General features: G+C 39.9%; 1 protein-coding gene across 2 annotated transcripts in view; it reads left to right on the top strand.

Moving 5' to 3' along the window:
- The window catches only part of ruvbl1 (RuvB-like AAA ATPase 1), a 110,186-nt gene that overhangs the window by 31,322 nt on the left and 51,359 nt on the right, over positions 1 to 27,505 (top strand). The window contains exons 4-6 of one of the 2 annotated variants that reach the window (XM_069937400.1): positions 10,973 to 11,124; positions 20,191 to 20,280; positions 21,761 to 21,910. In XM_069937400.1, coding sequence (XP_069793501.1) covers positions 10,973 to 11,124; positions 20,191 to 20,280; positions 21,761 to 21,910 — 392 coding nt within the window. The remainder of the gene's footprint in view (positions 1 to 10,972; positions 11,125 to 20,190; positions 20,281 to 21,760; positions 21,911 to 27,505) is intronic. The other variant, XM_069937401.1, reaches the window with a different exon arrangement.

Genomic DNA, 27,505 nt, shown 5'->3' with positions numbered 1-27,505 from the left:
TGTACCCCTTGGGCATTTTTATAGGTTCCCGTTTACCCTTAAAAATTAAGGATAAAAAAAGATGACATTATGCAATCTGACTGCAGATTACAACACCATGTATTGTACAGTAGTGGTTATTCTCTCAGACCCAATGTATCCCATGAAAAATGCAAATGTACCACTGGGGGTACATGTACCCCAGGTTGTGAACCCCTGCTTTAGAGGATATTCTGCCAAAAACTTATAGATGGAGGCTAAACCCCATATTGTTAAACAGGAAAGACTTTTGGGAATACATAGAACAACAAATCAAAATGTATTTTGAAAAAATACAAATTTGGTAACAGACAAATTTATATTATGAAACACATTGAAGGTCTTTATTAGGGGACAAATTATTAGTTACACTACCAAGATTAAAAAAGAATATGATTGGGAAATAGAACAGTTGGAAAAAGAGATTGTAACTATGGAGAAAAATTTAATGAGAGGGGAAGATATCGAGAAAAAGGGAGAATTGGCAGAAAAAAGATTAAAATATGAAACATTGCAAACGTACAAAGTGGAGAAACATTATGAAAACAAAGCAAAGATATTATGAATTAGGAGAGAAAACCCACAAAATGTTGGCTTGGCAACTAAAAACAGAACAAGCAAGAAGAACTATCATAGCAACAAGGAAGGAGGATAAACAGATCTATTATAACCCATTAGAGATTAATGGAAATTTTTAAAAAATTATAAGCAATTGTATCAAACCGAAAGCCCAGGGAAGAATGACAAAATAGATGAATTTTTATCAAACATTGAATTACTCCAATTACAATTGGAAGATCAAAATAAATTAATAAAACCCCTGACAATTACAGAAATACAAGATACACTATGACACTACCAAACAATAAAGTGCCAGGTGGATTCCCTACAGAGTTTTATAAGGTATTCGATAATCTGTTAATTCCACCCCCTTAGAGGTAATGAAATAGGTTAAAGAGACCCAAAATTTGCCTAACTCATGTAAAATGGCAATAATTACAGTAAATCCAAAAACAGGAAAAGACCTGCTGTCACTGACTTCATATAGACCAATATCTTTACTAAATACAGATTATAAATTAATAGAAAAGTTACTAGCGAATAGATTAATAGACTGTGTACCGAAATTAGTGACGGTAGATCGGACAAGATTTGTTAAAAATAGAAGAGTGGCAGATAATGTCTGTAAATTCATTAATTTAATCCATACAGTACAAATAAATAAACACCAACTGTGGCAGTAGCTCTTGATGCAGAGAAAGCTTTTGATAGGGTGGAATGGAATTATCTGTCTAAAGTATGACAGAAATTCAAATAACCAGAAAACTGTATTAATTGCATTAGAGCACTGTATAATGGTCCTTTGGCAAAAGCGGTAACAAATGGATATGTTTCAGATCACTTTAAATTGAGTAGCTCATCAAGGCAGGGATACCCTTTATCACCATCTCTGTTTGCTTTGGCTATAGAGCCATTGGCAGAGCTGATAAGAAGGGAACCTACGATAAAGGAAACAATAGTAAAAGAGGAAGAATTTTAAATGAACTTATTTGCGGATGATGCTATAGTAAATTTAAATTTAATAGACCTAGATAAATCAATAAAAAGGTTATATACAAAATTGAAAAAATATGGGACGATATCAGGATATATTGATAAAAGGGAAGTGATGCCAATGAACAAAGTCGATTATACAAAATGTAAAAGGGAATACCCTTTTAAATGACAATAAGCTACATAGGTATCAGGATAGATAATAATTTAAATCATTTGTATAAATTTTTTTAAAATACAGGAAGACTTGGAGAAATCGAAAAATTTGCCATTAACTTAAGTAGGGAGTGTAAACTGCATCAAGATTAATGTATTTCCACGGCTACAATATTTGTTCCAAATGCTACCAATTCCCTTCACAGGGGATTTTTTATGTAGTTAAATAAATCAATAAGAAAGTTTTTATGGAAGGGTGAAAATTTAACATGGGTGTATAAAGAAGGACGTTTGCAGCTTCCAAGTTTCAAAAACTATTACAGGGCAGCAGAGTTAAGATACCTATCAGATTTTTATCAGACGGGAAATAAACCAGATTGGCTCAAAATAGAATTATATAAATTAGGAGAAAAGGTCCCTGAATATTTCCTCGATAAATGGGATGAGAAATTGGTGCAACACAACAATCTACCAATACTACATCAGATATTAAAAATATGGAATAGAATACATCTCGAGGTAAAGACGATAAATTATCAAATACCAAAAATGTTACTAATGTAAAACCCATTAATTTCTTTTACAATAGATAATTTTTTAAGGAATGGGCAAGAAAGAATAAAAGATTGCTTTTTGGGAAATAATTTATTGACATTTGAACAGTGTAGAGCTCGTTGAAAGAACCAAAGACTTGTTGATCCAAACCAAGGCTTTTATTAGCAAAAGACCGGAGCTCTTCACAGGTGGCCGACCAGTCCGGAATGATCCGACCTGGCTAGGGACACAACCCTTTAAGGCCCAGACAGTAGGTGTGGCTTAGCTCTCAGCCAATCACTGTAAGCACAGTCTAGATACAGTAACTATATACACTATGTACATTGGTGATAGATCTGTACTATCACAAACAGTTTAAAAATAATTATGGAATATCACATGGTACAATATTTTCATACTATCAGTTGAAAACTTATTTAAAATAAAAGTTGGGAATTAGTCTAAGATTACCTGAGAGTAGCTGCTTATGGATACTTAATTACCAACATTGCGATAGTATAAAAAACTTTTACAAACATGTATAGTAAATTGCAATGCAAGGAAAATGATGAAGCAATATATAAACTGAAATAAAGTTGAGAAAAGGATTTAAACATTCGAACAAAGAATGAAACAAGGAAGGAACTATCTGCAGAACCATGAGTAATATAATAAATACTCGGTTTCGTATGATACTATACAATTACTTGATAGATCATATGTTACACCTCAAAAGTTAAAAGAATGGAATCCAACAATATTGGACAAATGCTTCCGTTGTAAACAAGAAATTGGAACAATACACACAATTTGGACATGTACAAAAGTGAACATTTTTTGGAAGGATTTAAACCTAATATTAAATAGAATTCTAAAAAATGGGATACAATGGAAGCAACTTTAAAAATACAACAATGGTACATAGAAATTAACAAGTGTATTCCATGAGAAAAAGTTACCTACAATCTAAAAGACAAATATGCTTTATTTGAACAAATTTGGGAACCATACATAGAGTATATTAGAAACCACCAATTTTAGTCCTCCATCTCTCAAAGTGATAAGATACAAGTGTGAAAATAATTAAATATATAATTTTGGACAACGCGATATCTTCTTCTCTTTTGTGTTTTTCTATTGTTTATTTATTGCTTCTCTCTTTCATTTGTTGCTTTAATTTATAGGGAGTGGGGAGGGTGGGAGGAAGGGGAAAAAATGAAAATATCACTGTGTATATTTTAATGCTAAATATTTGTATATATTGTTATTAACATGATTCATGGTGAAGTGCTAAATAAAAAAATTTTTTTTAAAATTACCATCATCCATATTTGGTGCATAAATATTCATTAATCTCCATTGTTCAGAAAAAAATTGACAATTTATTTGTACAAACCTACCAAATGGGTCTAAAACTGTATTTTAATTGGAAGATTTTTATTTATCAAAATTTCTGCTACTCTAGCTTTTGTATTAAAATGCGATGCTACTACCATTCTAACCTAGTCCTTTTTTTAATTTTTGATACTCCTTTTCAATTAAATGTGTTTCTTGTAGAAAAGTAATATCTACTTTCATTTTTTAATATATGTCAAAACTCTATATAGGGTTTTGAAGCCCATTTACATTTAAAACATAAAATTTAACCCTTTATTTATTGTAGAAATTTTAAAATTGTTACACTTTTCTCCTTTTCATGATTCCCCTTCATCAGTCAATCCCCAGCTCTTCACCAACTTCTTAAATTCAGTAATAAAGATAGTACTTGATTGTATACTTAAAACAAAGAAAGAGAAATAGAGAACAGAACCTCCCTCAAGTATTGTCATGAAACCCCACCCTTACAATGCTACCGCCTTCCATTTTTCGGGTGCGACTAATGTCCACAGTTTGTCAGGAACCAGTCAGCGTATCTCCAGCTCCTTCAAGTATATTAAACTCAGCTCTGCATATAACTTTCCGTCTTCAAGTGTCCACTCTTTGGGTCATTCTTGATGCATGTCCAGCAAACTTTCCGCATATTCTTGAGCATGTTCCAGATTCATAAAGAATCTACTTGGACCTCCTTGAGCAAATACTTTCAAAGTTGCAGGATAACGCAGAATAAAAATCCCTTCTTCCACAGTATATTTTTAACTGAATTGAAACAGTTCCTTTTCTTCAATAATTCGAAGCTTGTATCAGGATAAAGAAAATCTTCTTCCCTCCAAATTCTAATGGTGCTTTTTTTTCTTTAGCCTATTTGGCTGCTAATTCCAATTTTTTTTCCCTTACTTGATAACAAAGAAATTTCATCAAAATGGGCCTCGACTTTTGATCTAGCTGAGGTTTTTCTTCTTTCTTTGGCTTGGCTTCGCGGACGAAGATTTATGGAGGGGTAATGTCCACGTCAGCTGCAGTCTCGTTTGTGGCTGACAAGTCCGATGCGGGACAGGCAGAAACGGTTGCATCGGTTGCAAGGGAAAATTGGTTGGTTGGGGTTGGGTGTTGGGTTTTTCCTCCTTTGTCTTTTGTCAGTGAGGTAGGCTCTGCGGTCTTCTTCAAAGGAGGTTACTGCCCGCCGAACTGTGAGGCACCAAGATGCACAGTTTGAGGCGATATCAGCCCACTGGCGGTGGTCAATGTGGCAGGCACCAAGAGATTTCTTTAGGCAGTCCTTGTACCTCTTCTTTGGTGCACCTCTGTCTCGGTGGCCAGTGGAGAGCTCTCCATATAACACGATCTTGGCTGAGGTTTAGGTCTCGCTCAATCCCAATATCGCCTTTAAAATGTTCTTGCCCAAAACTCTGGGCAATCCAGTGCTATAAAAATTGAATAATATCTTCTGCTTCCTCTCCTTATTTTAGGCCAATAATCTTAATATTATTTCTTTGACTAAAATTTTCTAATGAATCTAAGCTGGCGCGGCGGCCAGCGGGCCACCTCTAATACATTTTTGATATGATCTTACGGGCCAAATATAATTATATCGCGGGCCAAATTTGGCCCGCAGGCCAGAGTTTGATATGTGTGCTCTAGCAGAACCCGGGGCCATGGTTTGAGGACAATAGGCAAACCATTTAGGACCGAGATGAGGAGGAATTTCTTTACCCAGAGGGTGGTGAATCTGTGGAATTCATTGCCACAGAGGGTAGTAGAGGCAGGTTCATTAAATATATTTAAGAGGGAATTAGATATATTTCTTCAGTATAAGGGTATTAAAGGTTACGGAGAGTAGGCGGGGACGGGGTACTGAACTTTAAGATCAGCCATGATCTCGTTGAATGGCGGAGCAGGCTCGAAGGGTCGAATGACCTACTCCTGCTCCTATCTTATTTGTTTCTGTTTCCACTTTTTCAGATAATTGCTTATTCATTGCAAACACTTGTTCTAATCCCTCATCCAACTTTATCTGCTTTTTTTTTAAGAAATAGATTTTCCAAAATTTTTTCTTCTATTTCTTGATTTTTTTTTCTGCATCTCTTTAACAAATTCACATACTTTATTAACTTTAGCCTCTGATCTCTTAATATCACGTCTTATTAACTTTAACTCTTCCATAATCGTAACCACTGGGGTCTTGAAACTTAGGGATAACTTTAGTTTTCTTTCTTATCCCTTCTTTTTCCAACAGTTCCTCTGAGCTTTGTTCTTTTTCTTCATTTTTTCATTCCAGCTCTGATAATTTTCCTCCATCATTCTGCTGTGGACTGCTTGGGATCCTGTCTAAAGGTGCATTCAGGTGGCCAGAATACCCGAATGCAAAGCCACCTAAAATACCTGAATGCGGCTGTCGGGAGGCCACCTGAAAGTGGAGAACCTGGCCCTGAGAGGTATATTTTCTGACTCCGAGTGCTCCCTCTAGGCACCTGAAAGCAGCAAGGCAAAGCGGCTAGCAGCTTCCAGGTGCCTAGCGGCAGGCTGTTGGCAGTCAGCTGGCGACCTGCTGGCAGCCACCCTCCCCGCTGCCGACAGCCACCCTCCCCGCTGCCGACAGCCACCCTCCCCGCTGCCGACAGCCACCCTCCCCGCTGCCGACAGCCACCCTCCCCGCTGCCGACAGCCACCCTCCCCGCTGCCGACAGCCACCCTCCCCGCTGCCGACAGCCACCCTCCCCGCTGCCGACAGCCACCCTCCCCGCTGCCGACAGCCACCCTCCCCGCTGCCGACAGCCACCCTCCCCGCTGCCGACAGCCACCCTCCCCGCTGCCGACAGCCACCCTCCCCGCTGCCGACAGCCACCCTCCCCGCTGCCGACAGCCACCCTCCCCGCTGCCGACAGCCACCCTCCCCGCTGCCGACAGCCACCCTCCCCGCTGCCGACAGCCACCCTCCCCGCTGCCGACAGCCACCCTCCCCGCTGCCGACAGCCACCCTCCCCGCTGCCGACAGCCACCCTCCCCGCTGCCGACAGCCACCCTCCCCGCTGCCGACAGCCACCCTCCCCGCTGCCGACAGCCACCCTCCCCGCTGCCGACAGCCACCCTCCCCGCTGCCGACAGCCACCCTCCCCGCTGCCGACAGCCACCCTCCCCGCTGCCGACAGCCACCCTCCCCGCTGCCGACAGCCATCCTCCCCGCTGCCTGACAGCACCCCAGCGCGGGACTTCAGGCCCCTAACATCCCGCACCGGCGGCTCCAGTCCTGTAGTCCCGCGTCAGCCACAATTTGGTTTCGGTTTATAGAGAATGAGGAAAGCTTGCTAGTTGCAGTTAATCTTTCATATTGATTTTTGCATTCTGGAGAGAGTTCTACACGAGCATCTCTCAACCTTTGCTTTCTTAAACCTGATAAACTGAAACCCACAGAAATTCTATCATAAATTATCATTGAAAGGATACATCAATAGGGAGCAATGCTCAGAGATATTGTCCTCGTGAAAACAAACCAACAACTGTTTTGTGGACGACAATTAAAGTTTATTTCTTTTCCATTATTTTCATGTAGTGCTGCTACAAGATGCTCCATAAACAAGCTGTGACTACAGCCACAGTCCACAGGAGCCGCGTTTGCTCGGATGCGGCTCTCCTTCAGCCAGCACATTCAGGTGACAGAAAGGCGTCTTCTCTGCGGCCACCTGAACATCCCAGCTGCACTCCCCCAGCCGCGTCTGCCGGCGCATTATCTGCGTCCGAGCACCTGAAAGCGGCTTAAGGGACTTAGTAAACCCCTCTGACAGGGCCTCCCGTTGTTGCCAACTGCTCGTGCGCGACTCCTTACACATGGGCAGTCTGGTCACTCTTCTCCCTGACTCGTCTGGGCATCCCTCTTGTTGCAGGGATGATGCACCTCACTGGGAGGCTATCTTCATCAGAAGAGTAGGCTTCAATCATGTCCCGCCTTCTTCTCTAGGCGTTTATTTCTCTAGTTGTTTTTCTTCCGTCTTCTCTGTAATTATCTTTCTTTGGTGGAATTGTGTTTTTTTTCCTTAATTGTTTGTAATTTATTCAGATGAATTTCAGAACTCTTCTCTCCACTTTTTTTTAAACTTTCTCTCAGAGGAGCCAGATTTTCCATCCTGGCCCTACATCATCTCGTGACGTCCCCCCTTATCTTCCAAATGTTGAATAATTTCCCCAATGTGCCGATCATCTTCCCCATTCTCGATCAGTACAAATGGGATAAATGTCATCCATTCTTTGTGAGTTATTTTTGAGCTCCATTTGCAAGTTAAGTATTGCCATTTTATTTATTTGTATGAAAGTCACTACTAATTTTGGTGAAGGGATGTTCCTCACATCTTACCTTGGTTCTGAGATCAGGAGCTTGGCAGTAGAAATGTAGTTGCATTACTATATTGTGTAACTGTGTACCACAAAGTATGTATGTACAGTGTTGTGTGGGGTAGTTGGTTCTTAATCATCCCAACAAAATCTTGACCCATTGATTCTGAGAAAAATGAAGCAATTGGCCATGCCTGCCTTTTTTGTAGCTGTCAAATTAAAATCTCAAAAAGAAATAAAAGGAAAGAAGCTCACAATATATCCTTGAAGTGATGATGTGCCCTGTCATGGGTTTCAGTAATTCAAGCTCCCAGATGAAACTGTTGTCAGCATTGTTGTCAGTTTGGGAGATAACAGCAGTGAAGTTAAATCACTTATACAGCCAGCTTCATTGATGGGCCAGAGCATTCTCTGAATGTCAGGATGAGGGAACTTTGTGACCAAATAACTGGGCTGTTGAAAGATTGGGATGTTTCAGCAGAACATCTCTCTTCTGCTTTCAACCTTCAAGCCACCTGGTTCAGACTAAATCCAGCTATTGAGAGAACCTTCCATTTCTATCCAAAGATATCACATTTTATGGCTTGTCGTGCCGTTGCCATGAACTTGACTGCTTACAAATGTTGAAAATAAATTCATGGTGCTATCTTCAAAATTCTCTTTCTCTAAATATTTTTATACATATAACTTGTCATTAAAGATGATGCCTCTATAAAGGGGCAAGGTATGGTGCAAACAGTCCCTCTTTTGATGACTTATCCTTTGTAATCAGGCCATTTGAAATGTCCAATTGGATTTGTTACCATGCATGCATCTGCAAAAAAAAACATTTGACCATGCTTTCTTCTGCCAGCCATATGCATTTTCCAGATGAGGGTTTTAGGATGAGTTTGCTACTGCTTGACATGTCCTTAACTACCTCAGCTGTATCTCTTGCATCAACAGCACAGGGCAGGATTCAAACTTGAAATTTTGTCATCCACACTCATTTGGAAATCTGACTGTATTTCTATGTAAAAAGATGTAGAGATTCCATTGTTATTAGCTCTGATAACACTGCTAATAATCAAACAAGAAATATTGTTTTGAATGTATTGGAATATAAATCCAAATTAAATGCCAATTTGTAATTGATCACTGATATTGATTATTTCAATGAGTCAAATGTTGAGGGGTGAATTTTCTTGGGTCCTGTGTTCAACCTACCTTAATTGGTGTGAATTTGGTGGATGAAGTTGGAAAATAACAAATATTGGAGTGTACTAATGCATGCATCGAATTTGGATTTTCCTCTTGATTTTATAATGGAGTCAGGCTTTCCTTAAAAAAAAAAGTTACACTGGATTGAGAAATCCCCACTTCTGTTCCACACAAAAGCAGTCTGAGGCAGGCAACACAGATCCCCAGTGAACTAAAGTCCATGAGGCATCATACTAAAAACGTGATAAAATTGTAGGGACCCAAAAATTTATTCATTTTCTATGGATTATTCTAAGTGTTGGGAACTGTTTATTGTCAACTATTGTGCAGGTCAAGCATACAATGATTATCTGGAAGGTTGGGACATATTTAGTAGAGATTTACAGGTAAAGCATTCAAAGGTATAATTTGGTTGGCTTTTCCAGAAACTATCAATTAATTTACTGGTAATTCAGCATAAAAACCCAAAGATCAAAGTTTTGGTTTGTTTTAGTCTAAGTCTGTAGTTAAGCAGTGGCTTTAACAACTGTCTCTCTTTAGGTTTAGTTAATTTGCAATTCATTTGCTGTCAAGGTTCCTCTAACAATCCTGTCAATCTTTATTTGGAGTTGTCTTTCTTGAGTGGAAGTTAAGTAGATTTAATGGCCAACATTATAAACTGATGAGCTGTTTTTGCGCTAGTGCCCAATTAAATGTTTTCAGTGCTTCATCTTGATGCATCAATATCAGGTATCATAGAATATGTATAATACTAGAGACCATTTGATTCATACCATGTACAGGCTAAAGAAAAAATGTCCCTATCAAATTTCATCTTCTACTTTAGGTCTGTAGTTCTACTGGTCATCTACTCCTCGAACATGCATCAAAAAACATTTCAAAATCGAAGGCTTTTTTCTGTTCTGCCCTTTCCCACAGCAAGTTTCTTATATCTCTCTTGGTAAAAACTAATGTTCCTCATCTTCCTACCAATCCTGTGATTCCATCAAATATTTCACTTTACGAATATTTGTTTTACACACATTCGCTTTTATAAAGAAATTTGTGTCGCTATCTAAAAGAAATTTGAATGGGTTTTCACTTTTTCAAAAATAGCCTTCAAAAGTAGCGAATGAGTCTTCGCTTTACACCACTTCAGCTTATGAAAGGTTTCATAGGAACACCCTACTTTTGTAAAGTGGGGTATATCTGTAATGTAAACTGATCAGATCTGACAGCAGAGTAGAAGAAATTAATCCCCCTCAACACCAACTCTGGAAAATACAAGTTGAATAAGCTTCCCTTCCCCTTTCCAGCTCTCCTTCCCCACCACCGCCCCTTCCCTCCCTATTCACCTAGCCTTCCCTCCTCCCCTTGATCACTGCTATCCCGTCCTTCCCTTCTCCACCTATCACCTCCTGCCTTCATGATCATACCTCCCTTCCCCCACTCTTTTGTTCAGATGCCTGCTGATATTTTTCCATACCTTGATAAAAGTTTCAAGCCTGAAATGTTGGTTATGTATTTTTACCTTTGCTATGTAAATGACACTGTTTGATCAGCTGAGTTTCTCCAGCACTTTTTTTTACTTCAACCACAATGTCTACAGATTTTTGTGTTTTACTCCTGACTATTGGTTAAAACCAAAGCTTCACTGGACAGAACTCAGTGGCAATGGTTGTTATATTAGTGACAGATGGGATGGCTACAGAAGAACCTTTGAAGTGAAAGCACTGTAAAACATCTGCAACAGCATCTATTTTCTTGTTTTTACCCACCCAACATGTTAGTGATTTATTGAATGCAGTAAATGTTTCTGTTTTTTCAGGCCTAAGGATTAAAGAGACGAAGGAAGTTTATGAAGGCGAGGTTACAGAACTGACCCCTTGTGAGACTGAAAATCCCATGGGTGGTTATGGAAAGACAGTCAGCCATGTTATCATTGGGCTAAAGACGGCAAAGGGCACTAAGCAACTGAAGGTATGGAAAATAGCTCATAATTATGTTGATATTCTTCCTGTTTTGGGAAGGGCAAAACATTCAAAGAAGAGCCCCTGATTGCTACATCTGCACGAAGTGCAATGAGATGCCGCTCCTTACAGACGATGCTAGGGAACTAGGGCTGCAGCTCAATGACGTTCAGCTTGTATGGGAGAATGAGGAGTTTATAGACAGGAGCTACAGGGAGGTAGTCACACCAAAGCTGCAGGAGGCAAGGAAGCAGGGTGACTGTCAGGAGAGGGAAAGGAAAGGTAAACAGGCAGGTGGTGCAGGTACTCCTATGGCCATTCCCCTCGTTAATAAGTATATTGCTTTGAATACTTTTGTGTGTGTGTGTGTGTGTGTGTGTGTGTGTGTGTGTGTGTGTGTGTGTGTGTGTGTGTGTGTGTGTGTGTGTGTGTGTGTGTAATCTACCAGGGCAAAGCTCCAGTGATCAGGGCTCTGGCATTGAGTCTGGCTCTGTGGCTCAGAAGGGAAGTAGGCAGAAAAAGAGAGCAGTAACTACAGGGGATTCAGTAGTAAGGAGGCATAGACAGGAGATTCCGTAGTCACGAAAGAAACACCTGGATTGTTTGTTTGTTGCCTCCCAAGTGCCAGGAGGAGGGATATCTCTGATGGCATCCTGAAAAGGGAGGGTGAGCAGCCATAAGCCATGGTGTATATTGGTATCAACGACACAGGTAGGAAAATAGATGAGGTCCTGAAGAGAGAATACGGGGAGCTAGAAAGGAAGCTGAAAGACAGGTCCACAAACCAGTGAGGATAAGAATAGATTGATATTGTAGATGAATATTTGGCTGAAGAATTGGTGCAGGGAACAGGGGTTCAGATTTCTGGATCATTGGGATCTCTTCTGGGGAAGGAATGATCTGTACAAAAAGGACAGGTTATACCTGAACCAGAAGGGGACCAATATCCTGGCAGAGACATTTGCTAGAGTTGCTGGGGATGGTTCAAACTAGTTTGGCAAGGGGATGAGAAACAGAATAGAGAATATTGAGCAGATGGTGGAAAGGTTGATGCAATGTGTAATGAGATAGCAGGAAGGACAGGCAATGGAGAGACCATAAATGCAATTAGTTGGAGGATTTGAAATGTGTTTTATTTCAATGCTAGAAGTATGAAGATTAAGGAAGATGAACTTAGAGCATGGAGCAGTATGTAAAATTATGATGTGTTGGTTACAGGGGCTTGCCTGACAGGATTGGCTGATGCATGTACCTGGGTTTAGATATTTCAAAAGGGATGGGAAGGGAGGTAAAGAGGGGGGAGTAGGGTTTAGATATTTCAAAAGGGATGGGAAGGGAAGTAAAAAGGGGGGAGTAGCATTACTAATCAGAGATAGTATTACTGCTGCAGAAAGGGAGGCCATTGTAGCAGGATTGGCTCCTGAGTCAGTGTGGGTGAAATCAGAAGCAGGAAGGGAGCCATCGCTCTATTAGGACCTAGATAGCCCTCAGAACATTTAAGAGCAGATTGTGGAATGGTACAAAAATAATACTTTTTGAGATAGGGGACTTCAACCTGCCTAATATTGACTGGGGCCTCCTTACTGCAAGAGGGATAGATGGGGCAGAATTTGTCAGGGGTGTCTAAGAAGGATTCCTGACAGAATATGTGGACAGGCCATACTGGATCTAGTACTGGGTAATGAACCTGGTCAGGTGATAGAGCATTTCAGTGACAATGACCACTGTTACCTGACCTCTAGCATAGCTATGGACAAGGAAAGAGTTGATATATAAAGTGTTTAATTGAGGAAGGGCTAATTACAATGGTATTCAGCATAAAACTGGGTAGAGTAAATTGGGAACAGATATTCTTGGGTGGAAAGCACAGAAGTAATATGGAGGATATTTAGAGACCACTCGTGCAAGGTTCTGGACAGGTTTGCCCCATTGAAATAAGGAAAAGGTGGTAGGATGCTGAAGTTGGATGAATTCTGAATCATTCATGAGGCAGAGGATATGATTGACACGAGTTACAGGGACACTATCACACCTAGGAGGCAGGAGGAGAGCAGATGTGTGACAGTCAGGAAGGGACAAGGAACAGACAGGCAATGCAGGGCACCTCTGTGGGCATTCCCTTGATTAACAAGTATATGATTTTGGATACTGTTGAAGGGGAATGACCTACCACGGCAATCAGGTCTCTGGCACAGAGTCAGTCAGGTCCTGTGGCTAAGAAAGAAAGGAAGGAAAAGAGGTGAGCTGTAGTGATAGGAGATTCTGTAGTTAGGGGGAATATAAGAGGTTCTGTGGAGGAGATCGAGTATCCAGGATGGTATATTGCCTCCCTAGTACCAGGATCTGAGATATCTCAGATCAAGTTCATGGCATTCTCAGGATGGAGGGGGAACAGCCAGATGTCGTGGTCCATGTAGGGTAGGAAAGGTGAGGAGGTCCTGCAAGGAGAGTTCAGGGAGTGAGGTGCTAGGTTGAAGGAGCGGACCTCCATGGTAATGATCTCAATAGACACTAGGTACAGGTTTATACTAGTCCCCTGCCTGTTAAGGTGCAACCAGTCCCTTTTGTACAGTGATCTAAGAATTTTAATCGCTGCTTCCCATACCAGCTCCTCAGCCACACATCTCAGGATTGCTACCCTTGCCATGCGCTGGTGAGGTTAGAAATAGGAGGATAATGCAGCTTAATCCAGCTGAAGACCTAGTGTAGGAGGGGAGTGCTTCAGGTTTCTGGATCATTGGGCTCTCTTCCAGGGAAGGTGGACCATGTTCTGATGGGACAGTTTGCGTCTGAATTGGAAGGGGGCTAATATCCTTGTGGCCAGGTTTGCTAGTGCTGCTCTGGTGGGTTTCAACTAGATTTGCGGGGGAGGCAGAGGGTATGATTGACACGAGTTACAGCGTGCCAGAGCAGATAGAAGAATAGAGGAGGGAAAAGATTATGTTAGAATTGTGTGCAGCATCAGAAGTCAACGGGTCGAATGTGGTGGAAATATTTCAATGCAAGGAGTATTGCAGGAAAGGCAGATGAGTTTAGACCATGGGTTGACACATGGAATTACGACATTGTGGCCATCACTGAAACAGGAGTGTTCTGGGCTTCCATTGCCTTAGATGAGATAGAAGGGGGAGGGGGAGGAGTGGCATTGCTCATCAGAGAATATATACAGACAGGACAGTCCGGAGGGCTCATCTATTAAGGCTATGTGGGTGGAGCTGAGGAAAGGAAAGGTATGACCACACTCATGGGGTTGTGTTATAGACCATCCAACAGTCAGTAAGAATATGAGGAGCAAACCTGTAGAGAGATAGCAGACAGCTGCAGCAAACATAGTTGTGATAGTAGGAGATTTTAACTTTCTACATATTGGCTGGACTCCCATGCTGTAAAAGGGCTTGATGGCTTGGAGTTTGTTAAATTTGTTCAGGAAAGTTTTCTAAATCAATATATAGAGGTACCAACTAGAGAGTGCAATACTGGATTTCATATTAGGGAACGAAACAAGTGACTGAAGTATGTGTAGGGGAACATTTTGGGTCCAGTGATCCTAATGACATTAGTGTCGTTAATTATGGAGAAGGATAGGTCTGGGCCTCGGGTTGAGATTCCAAATTCGAGAAAGACAAATTTTAAGGAAATGAATAAGGATCTAGAATGCATGAATTATAATAGGTTGTTTTCTGGCAAGGAGGTGCAAGGTAAGTGGAGAACCTTCAAAGGTGGCATTTTGAGAGAGGTGTATAGCATGTATAGGCCACCTGGAGCAAATGAGGTATTTGAGGAGTATAAAAAATTCAGGAAAACCCTCAAGGAAGAAATTGCTTTGGCAGACAATGTAAAGGAAAATCCTAATGGTTTCTGCAGGTGTATTAAGAGCAAATGGATAGTAAGTGACAAAATTGGTCCCTTTGAAAATCAGAGTGGTCTCCTTTGGATGGAGCCGAAAGAGATGGGGGAGTTCTTAATTTTTTTTTTCATCAGTATTCACTCAGGAAACAGGCACAGAGTCATGGGAAGTAAGGAAAACAAACTGTGAGGTCATGGAACCTATACAGATTAGAGGAGGAAGTGCTTGCTGTCGTAAAGCAAATAAGGGTGGATAAATCCCCAGGGCCTGACAAGATATTCCCTCGGACCTTGAGGGAGGCTAGTGCAGAAATTGCAGGGATTCTGGCAGAAATATTTAAAATGTCCTTAGCCATGGGTGTGGTGCCAGAAGATTGGAGAGTAGCTTGTGTTGTTCCATTGTTTAAAAACAATTCCAAAATTAATCCAGGAAATTATTAGGCAGGACCTGTTTGACAAATGATGGAGTACAATGTTGGTAAATGTATAATTATCTTCTTTGGAAGAAAAATTGAATATCAGATTATGATTTAAATGACAAGCAATTGCAGCATGCTGCTGTGCAGAAGGACTTGGGATTACTTGTGCATGTTTCACAGAGGCTGATTTGCGGTTACAGCAGGCTATCAAGAAGGCAAATGGAATGTTAGCCTTCATTGCTAGAAGGATTGAATTTAGTTGTGGTCTCCTTATTTGAGGAATGATGTACTGCTTTTGGAGGCGGTGCAACCTAGTGGTTCGCCAGGTTGATTCCAAAGATGAAGAGGTTAGCCTATGAAGAGAGATTGAGTCGTCTACGACTGTACTCACTGGAATTTATGAATGAGAGGGGATCTTATTGAAATGTATGAAATTATGAAAGACGTAGATAAGATAGAGTTAGGTAATTGTTTCCATTGGTGAGGGAGACTTGGATTAGGGGACATAGTATCAAGATTAAGGGTAGTAGATTTAGGATGGAGATGAGTAGAAACTGCTTTTCCCAGAGGGTGGTGAATCTGTGAATTTCACTGCCCATTGAAGCAGTGGAGGCGACCTCACTATATTTAAGATAAAAGTTGGATAGATTTTTACATAGTAGGGAAAATAGGAAAATGAGGAAAAGCCAAAGAGGTGGAGATGGGCCAATGCTATTAAATTATGTCCTCCTAATTTATTTCTTAAGTTCTCAAAGGGCTCATTTGAAACCAAATGTTTATACCAGTGGAGGTGGTATAGATGAGCCATGATCTCATTGAATGGTGGAGTAGGCTTGATGAGCCGGATGACTTAATCCTCCTTCCATTTTTTCTGTTCTTATGATACAAAACATTTTAAATTAAATTTGTTTATTAATTTGTTTTAAATTAAAATTTAGACATACAACATGGTAACAGGCCATTTTGGCCCACAAGCCCGTCCTGCCCAATTACTCCCAATTGACCTACAACCCCCCCCCCCCCCCACTACATTTCAAAAGGTGGGAGGAAACCAGAGGTCTCGGTGGAAACCCACTCAGACATGGGGACAACATACAAACTCCTTACAGACAGCACAGGATTCAAACCCCATTCCTGATTACTGACACTGTAACAGTGTTGCGCCAATTGTGCTGCACCGTTTCTTGGAACACAACCCCTCAACCCCACCTCCTCTGATTATAAACATTTGGATTCAAATTAGTCTTTTGAGAACTTAAGAAATAAATTGGGGGAGGGGTGTAATTAAATAGCATTGGCAAGCATAATTAAGAATGTTATGGGCCCAGAGGACTCCAAAACCCAGCAGTAATAGATATTCACCAAGACAAATGATTACTTAAACAAAAGTTGCTTTTAATTATCTTTGAACATGAAAACAGGATCAAACTTTAACTTATTACTATTTACTTAACTAACCTAACTTAACCCCTTTCTAATTCTAAGCTCACGTGTATGTAATGTGTATGTAAGTTCAGAAAAGTTCTTTGATTCACAGTCCAATCTCACTTCTCATTCCTCCAAGTTCACTGATTGCATGCAATTCTTGTACTGTGCACAGAATTTAACATTTATGAAGTTCACCAGGCTTTGGTACTTGAAAGGTAAATGGTTACTGCTCAGGAAGGTTCTTGTTGGTTTTCAGAGAGAGATTTGGTGTTCGCTGGACACCCACAACTGATTTTTTCTTTTAATCAGCCACTTCAGTGACTTGCCGAATAAACTTTCCCCATCAGGGTTTTCCAGATGATAACCTCTTTCTTTCAGGTCACCACAGACTTCCTTTTTGTTTCCCTTATTTCAAGTGAAACATTAGGCAGCCAGTCCTCTCTTCTTGTATGAACCACAAGGGCTTTGACCAGGCTGTACTAAGCACTCACAACCCATCTTCAGAATGAGTTTTTTCCTCAAGCATGTCAGCTTGTCCTGATCCAGTCCCAGCTGTTGCTGCTAACTGTAAAACTGCAGAACTGATCCCTCTCTCTCTTTCTCAGAGAAAAGCCTGTTTGACTCCCTCTCTGCTTGCAAAACCACATGTCCCTCTTAGAACAGCAAGCAGCACTCCTAGACAGCCTGCGGCTCTGAACCTACTCCTCCGAGTTTTTTCATCTGTTGCTTTTCAAAACAGTCCATTAGTGAAGTCCTTTGGGCACTCCCCACAGCTTTTGCAAAGGTATTCAGAGCTGGCCTGTCTGGCTTGAGCAGAGCTCCAGTTTTTTAAATGAGATCTGTTTTGAAGTGTTTGTATGTGACTACACTTTTTTAAAAAAAAACCTTCCACACTATATCTCCTAAAATCATATCTATATACAATAGAAACTCAACATAATCTGTCACAAAAAGAATACTAAAAAAAACTTGTATTGGGTGCAAGAGGGTAGCTAGAAAAAGAATAGATTCCCCCAAAGCCCAAAAGGGAAATCAATGGGATATGTGTGGGATTCTCATCACTATTCACTAAAGATGTGAGGAAGGTATTACAAAGGTATGCTAATATTTTGGAGCATTACTATGTCAGGAAGAAGGAAGTGTTAGTGATCTTGGCACACATTAAGGTGGTTAAATTCACAGGGATTTTGTATCTTTATTAGCCACATGTTAGGTAACGGAAGAAAATAGGAGAGCTAACGATTTCTTCTTGTAAAAGGGCAGTAGGGATTAGCCATCAAACTACAGGATGGGAGCCTTGCATCTATATTTGAGAAATTATTGGAAGAAAATTCTGAGGGTCGAGATTTTCATTCATTCAGAAAGGAGTCAACATGGTTTTTGTGCAGGGAAATTCCTGCCTCGTTAATTTGAAATGTTCTGAAGAAGGAACTCCGAACATTGACGAAGACAATGACATAGAAATGGTTTACGTTTACTTTAGCAAAGGCTGTCATCTGGTCCCGAAGGTTAGGTGCTTAGAATCCAAGGTGTTTTGTCAAACTGGATCAAAATTACAGGAAACAGAGGGTAATGCTTTAGTTGTTTATTTGCCTGGAAGTCTAAACAGTGGTGTACCATTGGGATTGATGCTAAGACCATTATTGTTTGTCGTATATGAGAATAACTTGTAAGTAAATTTGCTGACCACACAAAATTGATGGAGTCATGGAGAGGAAAGAAAATTAGGAAAGGATGCAGAGGGACAGTGATCATTTGGAAAGTTGGATTGAATGGTGGTAGATGGAATTTAATCCAGTGTGAAGTAATGTATTTTGGTAATATAAAATACTAACAGGACAGGTACAGTAAGTGAAAGAGACATGAGTATTGATATACAGAGGAACCTTGAGCAGCAAGTTCATAGCTCCCTCAAATTGGTGACAAATGTGGATAGGATAGTGAAGAAGGAGTTCATCAAGTTTGCCATCAAATGCTGAGACATTGAATGTTTGAGAGACTGGAGACATTGGAATCTGGAGCAACAAACTCAGCAGATCAAGCAACATCAGTCGAAGAAAAAGAATGGTCAGTGTTTTGTGATAGAACTCTTTGTGTTAAAGAATTGGGATGTCATGTTTTAGCTGTCAAAACTGCTACACTTGGTGTATTATGTGTAATTCTGGTCACCACAATACAGGAAAGAAGTGGTGGTATTAGAAGGAGATTTACCAGGATGTTATCAGGAGAGATTGGATTAAGTGGGTTTATACTCACTGGTATATAAGTAGCTGAGGGTTAACCTTATTGTGGTTCATAAAATTCTAGACATGTAGATAGGGTAGATCGTCTTTTTCCTTGGGTGGGAAATCTAAAGCTAGAACGCAGGCTTGTAGTGAGAGAGGAGAGGCAAGATTTTCAGAGTGAGAATGAGCTACCCATAGGAAATTTAAGAGGGCAATGCAATTACAAAGTTTAAAAGTCATTTGGATAGATACTCGGATAAGAAAGCACTAGAGGGAAACGGGCCTGATTGGGCAAATGGGATTTACATAGACGGACATCAGAGTTGAACACAAGGGCCTGTTCCTGTCACTGAGTCAGTACAACTCTGACTCCAATTATCTAATTCCACTGCTGCCTCTAGCAAGGAGTTCCAGATATCAATTCTTGCTTAAAAATCCTTTCTCATCTTAAACCCATGCCTTTATAACACTTTGGTGGTAAGGAACACTTTTGTGCATTTCTGCTCATCTCATTACAGGAAGTATGTTGAGGCTTTGGAAAGGGTACAGAAGGATTCATCAGGACTTTGCATGGATTAGAGAATATGAGTATGGGAAGAGGTTGGACAAATTAGGTTGTTTTATTTGGAATATTAGGCTAAGGGGAGATCGGATAGAAGTTTTTAAAATATGAGATATATTGATGGGAAGAAGGTCAGAATCTATTTTTGCATGATAAAAATGTCAAACATCGGAGGACATGCAATCAAAATGAGTTGGGGGTGGAGTTTAAAAACGAAGAGAAAGACTTTTTTTCAGGGATATTGTTAGGTACCTGGATGGGCTGTCAAGGATGGTGGTGGAAGTGGATACAGTGGCAATGCTTGAGGTTTCTAGATAGACATAAGTTTGTAGGGTATAGAGGGATATGTATCATTTGCAAACAGCAGAGTTTTAGTTTAATATGGACATCATGTTTGGCTGTAGTGCTATGTTCCCACCTCACATATTTTTTAAATAAACACAATGTCCACTATTTAAAACTTTCAGGTTTGTACAATTTATGTTCATAGTTGATGGGGTTGAGTTTCATGCACCATTGAGCATAAGAAATATTTGTTGGTTTTAATCTTCAGCAACTTTTTCTCGTGTAATTATGTCATATTTTCTGTATCTCAGCTTGATCCTAGTATCTATGAGAGTCTACAGAAAGAACGTGTTGAAGTTGGTGATGTGATTTATATTGAAGCAAACAGCGGTGCTGTGAAGGTAATTTTTCTAAAACTTTACCAGGTCAATTTGCAGGAATTAAATAGATTATTTAACAATTTACTATCTGACCTTTTGACTTCAAGATTAAATGGATCATTTGCATCTTTGAAGGTCAGAGAAGTCGGAGGATAAATATGTGCAGGTAATGTAATGATAGCCATGTACAGGTTTTGATTTCATTCATGTGTCTATGAATGTTTAATAAAACTGATACACTAAGGTTCTGTTTAACTGCATTTTGAAATAGGACAATTCTATCCATTGGAGTTTTTAGGGCTTTTCCATTCAAGTAAAATAAATGGAAAATGTATTTTTTTTTCTGGAGGATAGTAGATGCCAGTCTGGACTGAGAATTGTCTAAATGAGAACCAAGTGCATAAAAGATGTGCCATACCTCACTTCTAAATCTCTCCAAAGGACTGAAAATTTAGTTTTCTTGGCTCTTTACATCAAAATGTATCTTAAATATAAACAATAAAGTACAATTTTAAATGTTCACACAATTGAACCTTATCCAGCTTATAGCCATGTCTTTACTGCATATCTGTAATACAGAATGAACTGAGAAAGGTGAATAAAGGTTTTAGATAACTAAAAATTAACTTAGTTTGATTTAATGTTAATTTAGTTTTTTTTAAAAAAAAACACTCCTTGATGGTGTCAAAATTATGGTTTAGGTAAGTTTAAATGTCAAATTCAGTCTCTAATCAGCATTGATATTTGGAAGTGCTATTGGGATTCTAAAGTTCATCTTGTTGCCGTGGAAGGGACGGAGGAAAATTGCTCCCAAATCTATGTGCCGTGATCCTTGATGCCTAAGTTGCACTGATGGAAAATGATTAAAGAAGATAGTTGTGTGGGTGCAATCTCAACATCATAATCTGCCAACGCACATTCTGTGAATTTAAAATATGAAGAATGTTCACAAAATGATGTTCCAACTATATTCCAGCAGCTCATCATTGCCTTTGGAAGAAAAAAGGGAGAAAATTGATTGGCAAAAAGAAATTTAATAACTTTGTGCATTGTGTTTTTAATCTATTACTTAGTGGGTTCTGAACCTTGCAGACATAAACTTTTGGATAATTAAGAAAAGTTTCTGAGCAGTTTATCACAGTAAATTATTACTTGCTGGGTAGCCAAGTACAAAGTGACCCTAACTTGTTCACTGAACTGTTCTTAATGTTATCTGTTGCATCGAGTACTTTAGTAAGATAGCAAAATGAGTATTATCTAAGGACAAGAAAAGGGCCAATTTGCTGGGAATCTAAGTGGTTTTGGCAAAGATGGTGATGAGCAGGTGGACTGACTTTGTTTGCCAAAATTGTGGGAGACTTTGCAATCTGTTGGCAAAAGCCTGTCAATACCATAATTGTTCATCGGAGGCCTCCTCAGCTGCACTGCCTTTCTTTGAACATTGTTTGGAAGGTAAGCTGACAGTGCACCTGTTTTACTTTCCTCTCCTTGGACATCACAGAGGCAAGGCAGGTGCGATACATATGCCACGGAATTTGACCTTGAAGCTGAAGAGTATGTTCCACTGCCGAAGGGTGATGTTCACAAGAAGAAAGAGATCATACAAGATGTGACACTGCACGATCTAGATGTTGCAAATGCAAGACCGCAGGTAATAAACGTAGCATTATTCAAATTCATACACCATCCCAATCACTTAATGTGAGGAAATAGGGAAGAAGTACACTAATGTGCAACTTGAAAATGCATTGATGAACTCGTAATTTGATTACTTTAATTCATCGGTATTTGTGCTTGTATATCTATATTATGCTGCAAAATGCGGCTGAAGTATTTTCTCACAGGATGTGGATTTCCCTTTTGGATTTTGCTGTGTTTGTTTTGTTGGTACCAGAAAGAATTCACAAACCTGTTAATAAAGTTGATCAATTTTTGGTAGTATTAATTGAATGAGGGCTTCTGGCAAGGACTCTGAAGAACCCTCTGACATTCTTTGTATGGAGCCTGAGATCATTTATGTTCAATTAAATAGGCTAAATGGATCTGAATTTAAGATCCCATTTGAATTAATCAGAATCTGGTTTATTATCATGAACATATGTCATGAAATTTGTTTTGCAGCAGCAAGATTGTGCATTATAGGTGCAAAATTCCAATAAATTACAGTCCCATAAATACAATATTTAAAATGATTAGTGCAATAAGAGAAAAAAGTAATGTAGTGTCTATAGGTTCATTGTCAATTCGTAAAACATGGCAGAGGGGAAGAAATTATTTTTGTTACATTGGGTGTGCATCATCAAGCTCCTGTACCCCCTTCCTGATGGTAGCAGTAAGAAAAGGGCATGGCCTAGGTGGTGAGGGTCCTTGATTTCAGAGCCTTTTTTCTTGAGGCACTGTCTCTTGTTGGTGTTCTTAATGGAGTGAAAACTAATGCCCATAATGGCACTGATCAAGTTTACAACTCCTTTGTAACCATTTCCTGTCCTGTTCATTGGCACCTCCATACCAGGCAACGATTCAACCAGTCAGAATGCTGTCCACACAGTACACCTGTAGAATTTGCAAGTCTGGTGACATACCAGATCTCCTCAAACTCCTAATGAAGTATAGCGTCTGTTATGCCTTCTATTCGTGATTGTATCGATATGATGATCCCAGGATAGATCATCAGAATTGTTGATTTGCAGGAATTCAACCTTCTTTACTCTCTCCACTGCTGAACTCTTGATAATGACTGGCTTGTATTCTCCTGATTTCCCCTTCCTGAAGTCTACAATCAATTCTTTAGTTTTGCTAACTTTAAGTGTAAAGTTGTTTTTGTGACACCACTCAACTAGCTGATCTATCTCCCTCCTGTATGCTCCTCATTGCCTTCTGTGATTCTGCCAACAACCATGGTGTCATCAGCAAATTTGTAGATGGCATTTGAATTGAGCATAGCTACACAGTCACGGGTGCAGAGAGAGTCAAGCAGTGGGCTAAGCATGCATCCTTGATGTGTGTCTATGTTGATTGTCAGTGAGGAGGAGATGTTGTTACCATCACACAGTGATTCTGGTCTTCCAATGAGGAAGGCAAGGATCCATTTGCACAGGGAAGTGCAGAGAAATAAGATTTGAAGCTTAATGACCAGTTCTGAGGGGATGATGTTGAAAGCTGAGTTGTAATCGATGAAAAGCAGCCTGATGTACATATTGCTGTTGTCTAAGTGATCCAAGGCTGAGTGGAGAGCCAGTGAGATCACATCTGGGTCCAGGTCCTTTCTTAGCTGCGAGTTGATTCTGGCCATGACCAACTTCTCGAAGTATTTCATCACAGTAGATGTGAATGGTACTGGACAATAGTCATTGAGGCGGCTCAATCTGCTCATCTTGGGCATTAGTATGATTCCCACCCTTTTGAAGCATGTGGGAATGAGGCTACAAACAAAGTAAAATATCTTAATATGAGGATATGACTTCTGCCCCAATATGGACCCAGAATCTTCTCGCCTCAAGATTGGAATAAAACTGATTCAAGCTGACACTCTAGATTTTAGCCAGTCTTCAGTATGATTAAAAATATTGAAGTGTACAAATTTAAAATAATTTTAACTGTAGAATTTTTGCTTGTACTGGGATATTTGATCTTTTCAATTTTGGTGTACACCTTACAGTAGCAACATCTCTTATACTTTTCATGATCTTTGGAGTGACACTGGTTAAAATAGTCTTTTTGGCAATACCTTGGAATCAAGGGTAACTTTCAAGCTGGTTTTGAGGGTTCTGAGGTGGCTAATGAGGCCCATGTGTGAATGAACCTCTGATTCACACAGAAAGGTCAGGAGGTAGGTAGTTGAGGAGACATGTGGATGGATAGTTTGGTAGATAGTGTGCGACTTGATCCTTTTCCCAATTCCACAGGGCTTTTGTGCTCTTTCTGTGCATGACCTCTGTTCCATCCCAAATTCTCCTCTCCAGTTTGAGTAGTCAAAAGGCTAAAGATTCCCAGGAGTCTTTTGTATTTCACCAAGATAGATTCTAGAATATCCTTTAATCTTTTTCTCTGTCGACCAGATTTTTTTGTTTCCTAGTGTCTGTTTTTGGTAGAATGGCAGGCATTCAAAAGATTTGACTTGCCCAACATAACCAAATGAGAGTAATTTGGTTGTCATTATATTGTGGACATCTGGTCTGAAAAGCTTTCAGTTATTTAAAGGATGTTAATTAGAATGAAACCCTTCAAATCTTCCAACTTTCCTGGATTACTTCCCCTTCTGAACCAATTAGTAAATAAGTATCGATTTCATTACAGTTTCTAGGATGTATCTGTTATGGCAGGCTGCTTCGTTTGTTTATGTTCCAGAACTAATTTGCCATGTAAAGCTAAGTGCTTACAGCTGTTTGACATGGTGCTGCTACTGTTTACCTCAAAGTTAGATCTATATTCTCACAATAAACATCTGTAATTTGCTAAAATTAATCAGTCTTTGATTTGATCAGTCACTGATCTGATTTGGAATTTATTGACTGAAGTGATAGAAGTGGCCCTTTCCAAAGTCTTAGGATTCAAAATATAAAAACTCAGGTGTGTACCATCAAAAGCATCCTTCTCTTCTGTAAACCTAACCAAAGTTTCACTTTTCTCTCATATTTGCATGATTCTGTATCTATACTTAGAATTTTCCTGCCTCTTCCTCCCTGGAGCTGCCAAGTTTTGTGTGTGGGCATCTGCACTAATACCCTTATTTTCTCATCCAATCATCTTGTAAACACCCAACGTAAAGTCAATGTGTACCTTTGGACATTATGTCCTTGTTTGCAGAGTTTCTAAATAGTCAGTAAAAGTGAAAAATAATTATTTTTATTTTATTTTCCCCCCTCTATTGCATTCATGACTGTATGGTTAATGAGTGGAATATTACAGCACAATACAGAACCTTCGGCCCATGATGTGCCAACCTATATAAATCTACTCAACAAACTAAACCTTCTCTACCTCACACCCATAATCTTCATTTTTTCTTGCATCAAGAGTTTTTTAAATGTCCTTATTGTACCAGCCTCCATCACCCCTGGTAATGCATTTCAGGCACCCACAACAAAAATTTTACCCTGATGTCTCCCTTAAACTTTCCTCCCCTCACCTTATACAGGTGTCCTCTGGTATGTTGTGCTGGGAAAAAGGTGCTAGCCGTCCATTCTAGCTCTGCCTCTCATAATCTTAAGGACTTCTAGTAAGTTACCTCTCATCCTTCTCTACTCCAAAGCTCTGTTAACCTTGGCTCATTAGACAAGTTCTCCAATCGAGTCAACACCTCCTCTGTATCCTTCCTGTGATGATGTGACCAGAATTGAATACACTATTCCAAGTGTGGTCTGACTGGAGTTTTATAGAGTTGCAACATTAACTCTCGACTCTTAAACTCATTCCCCCTACTAATGAAAACCAGTACATCATAAGCCTTCTATCCTATCAACCTGTGCGAACACCTTGAGGGGTCTATGGATTTGAACCCCAAGGTCTCTGTCCTTCCACACTATTCAGAATCCTGCCATTAACCATATATTCTGCCTTCAAGTTTGACCTTCCAAATTGCATCACTTTGCACTTATCTGGATTAAACTCCATCTGCCACTCCTCTGCCCAACTCTGCATCCTGTTGTAACCTATGTCAACCTTCTACACTATCCACAACATCTGTAAACCTCTGTGTCATCTGCAAACTTACTGACCCATCCTTCTAATTTTACATCCAGGTCATTAATAAAAGTCACAAAGAGTAGGGGTTCCAGAACAGATCCCTGCGGAACTCCACTTGTCACTGAGCTCCAGGCAGAATATATTCCATCTACTACTACAATGTCTCCTTCCACAGAACCAAAATCAATTCTCACCTTTCCTCTTACCCATTTAACACCTTTTGGTTGTTGGTCTGGGCTCCTCCAACTCCCATTCTTTCCCCTTTCTGTCTAGTCTTTAATAAGATGCCTGCCTGCTTTTTGCTAATACCTTGAAGAAGGGATTAGGCCAAAAATGTCAGTAATGTATCTTTACCTCTTGAGGACATTGTGAGACCAGCTGAGTTTTTCAAGCATTTCTGTGTGTTTTTACATCTACTACCCTCTGCTTTCTGCAGGCAAGCCAATTCTGAATCTACAAAGCCAAGGTTCCATGGATCCCCTGCCTCTTGACTTTTCTGAATGAGTCTACCATGGAGTATCTTGTCAAATGCCTTACTAAAATCCATATGCACTACATTACCACCCTACCTTCATCAATTTCTTTTGTTACTTCCTCAAAAAACTCAATTAGAATCATGAGGAATGACTTGCCTTTCACAAAGCCTTGCTGATTATTCTCTAAATGCTCATAAATCCTGTCCATAAGAATACTCTCCAATAGTTTGCACAACACTTACTTAAGACACTTGGGTCTATAATTCCCAGGATTCTCCCTATTACCTTTTTTTAAACAAGAGGAACTACATTTGCCATTCTCCAATCCTCCGATACCTCCTCTGTGGCCAGGGAAGACACAAAGATCATTGCCAATGCCCCAGCAACCAAGAGTAACCTAGAGTATATCTCTCTGTTCCCAGGGACTTAACAATCCTAATGTTTTTAAGAAGATCCTGCACATCCTCTTTCTTAATCTCAACTTGTTCCAGTATATAAGCTTGTTCTATACTGACCTCACATTGTTTCTCTGGGGAACACCGAAGCAAAGTATTCATTTAGGACCTCCCCTATCTCCTTTGTCTCCAGGCACACATTGCCTCCTTTATACTTAAGCAGCCCTAAAACTTCACTCCATTCATCCTTCTTTACATATGCATAGAATGCCTTTGGGTTTTCCATAATCCTACATGCCAAAGCTGTCTCCTGCCCCCTTCTAGCTCTCCCAAGACCTATCTTAAGTTCCTTCCTGACTACCATTCATTTCTCATGATCCCTTCTTGTCTTTTGCTTCCTAAGCCTTTAGTATGCTTCCTTCATCCTCTTAACTAGTTGACTCACCTCTTTTGTCAACTACTGTTCCCTTATTTTACCATCTTTTCCCTATCTCATATGGGAGACTAAATCAATTCAGGTGACTTATGTGTGGGGATGGTTAAAATCAGTCCATGCCCAGATGATTGGTTTCTAGCTGGAATGTGTTGCCTGCCATGATATAAGTAGGAAGAAAATGTTATTTCATGAATTACCATCAGCAGTGTTTGAAGCTGCTTAGTGTTTTAAAATAGCGTTTCCTGATCATGTTT

This window comes from Narcine bancroftii, chromosome 5, assembly GCF_036971445.1.
Source record: "Narcine bancroftii isolate sNarBan1 chromosome 5, sNarBan1.hap1, whole genome shotgun sequence".
Lineage (NCBI taxonomy): Eukaryota > Metazoa > Chordata > Chondrichthyes > Torpediniformes > Narcinidae > Narcine > Narcine bancroftii.
This window is presented reverse-complemented; position numbering and strand designations above follow the sequence as displayed.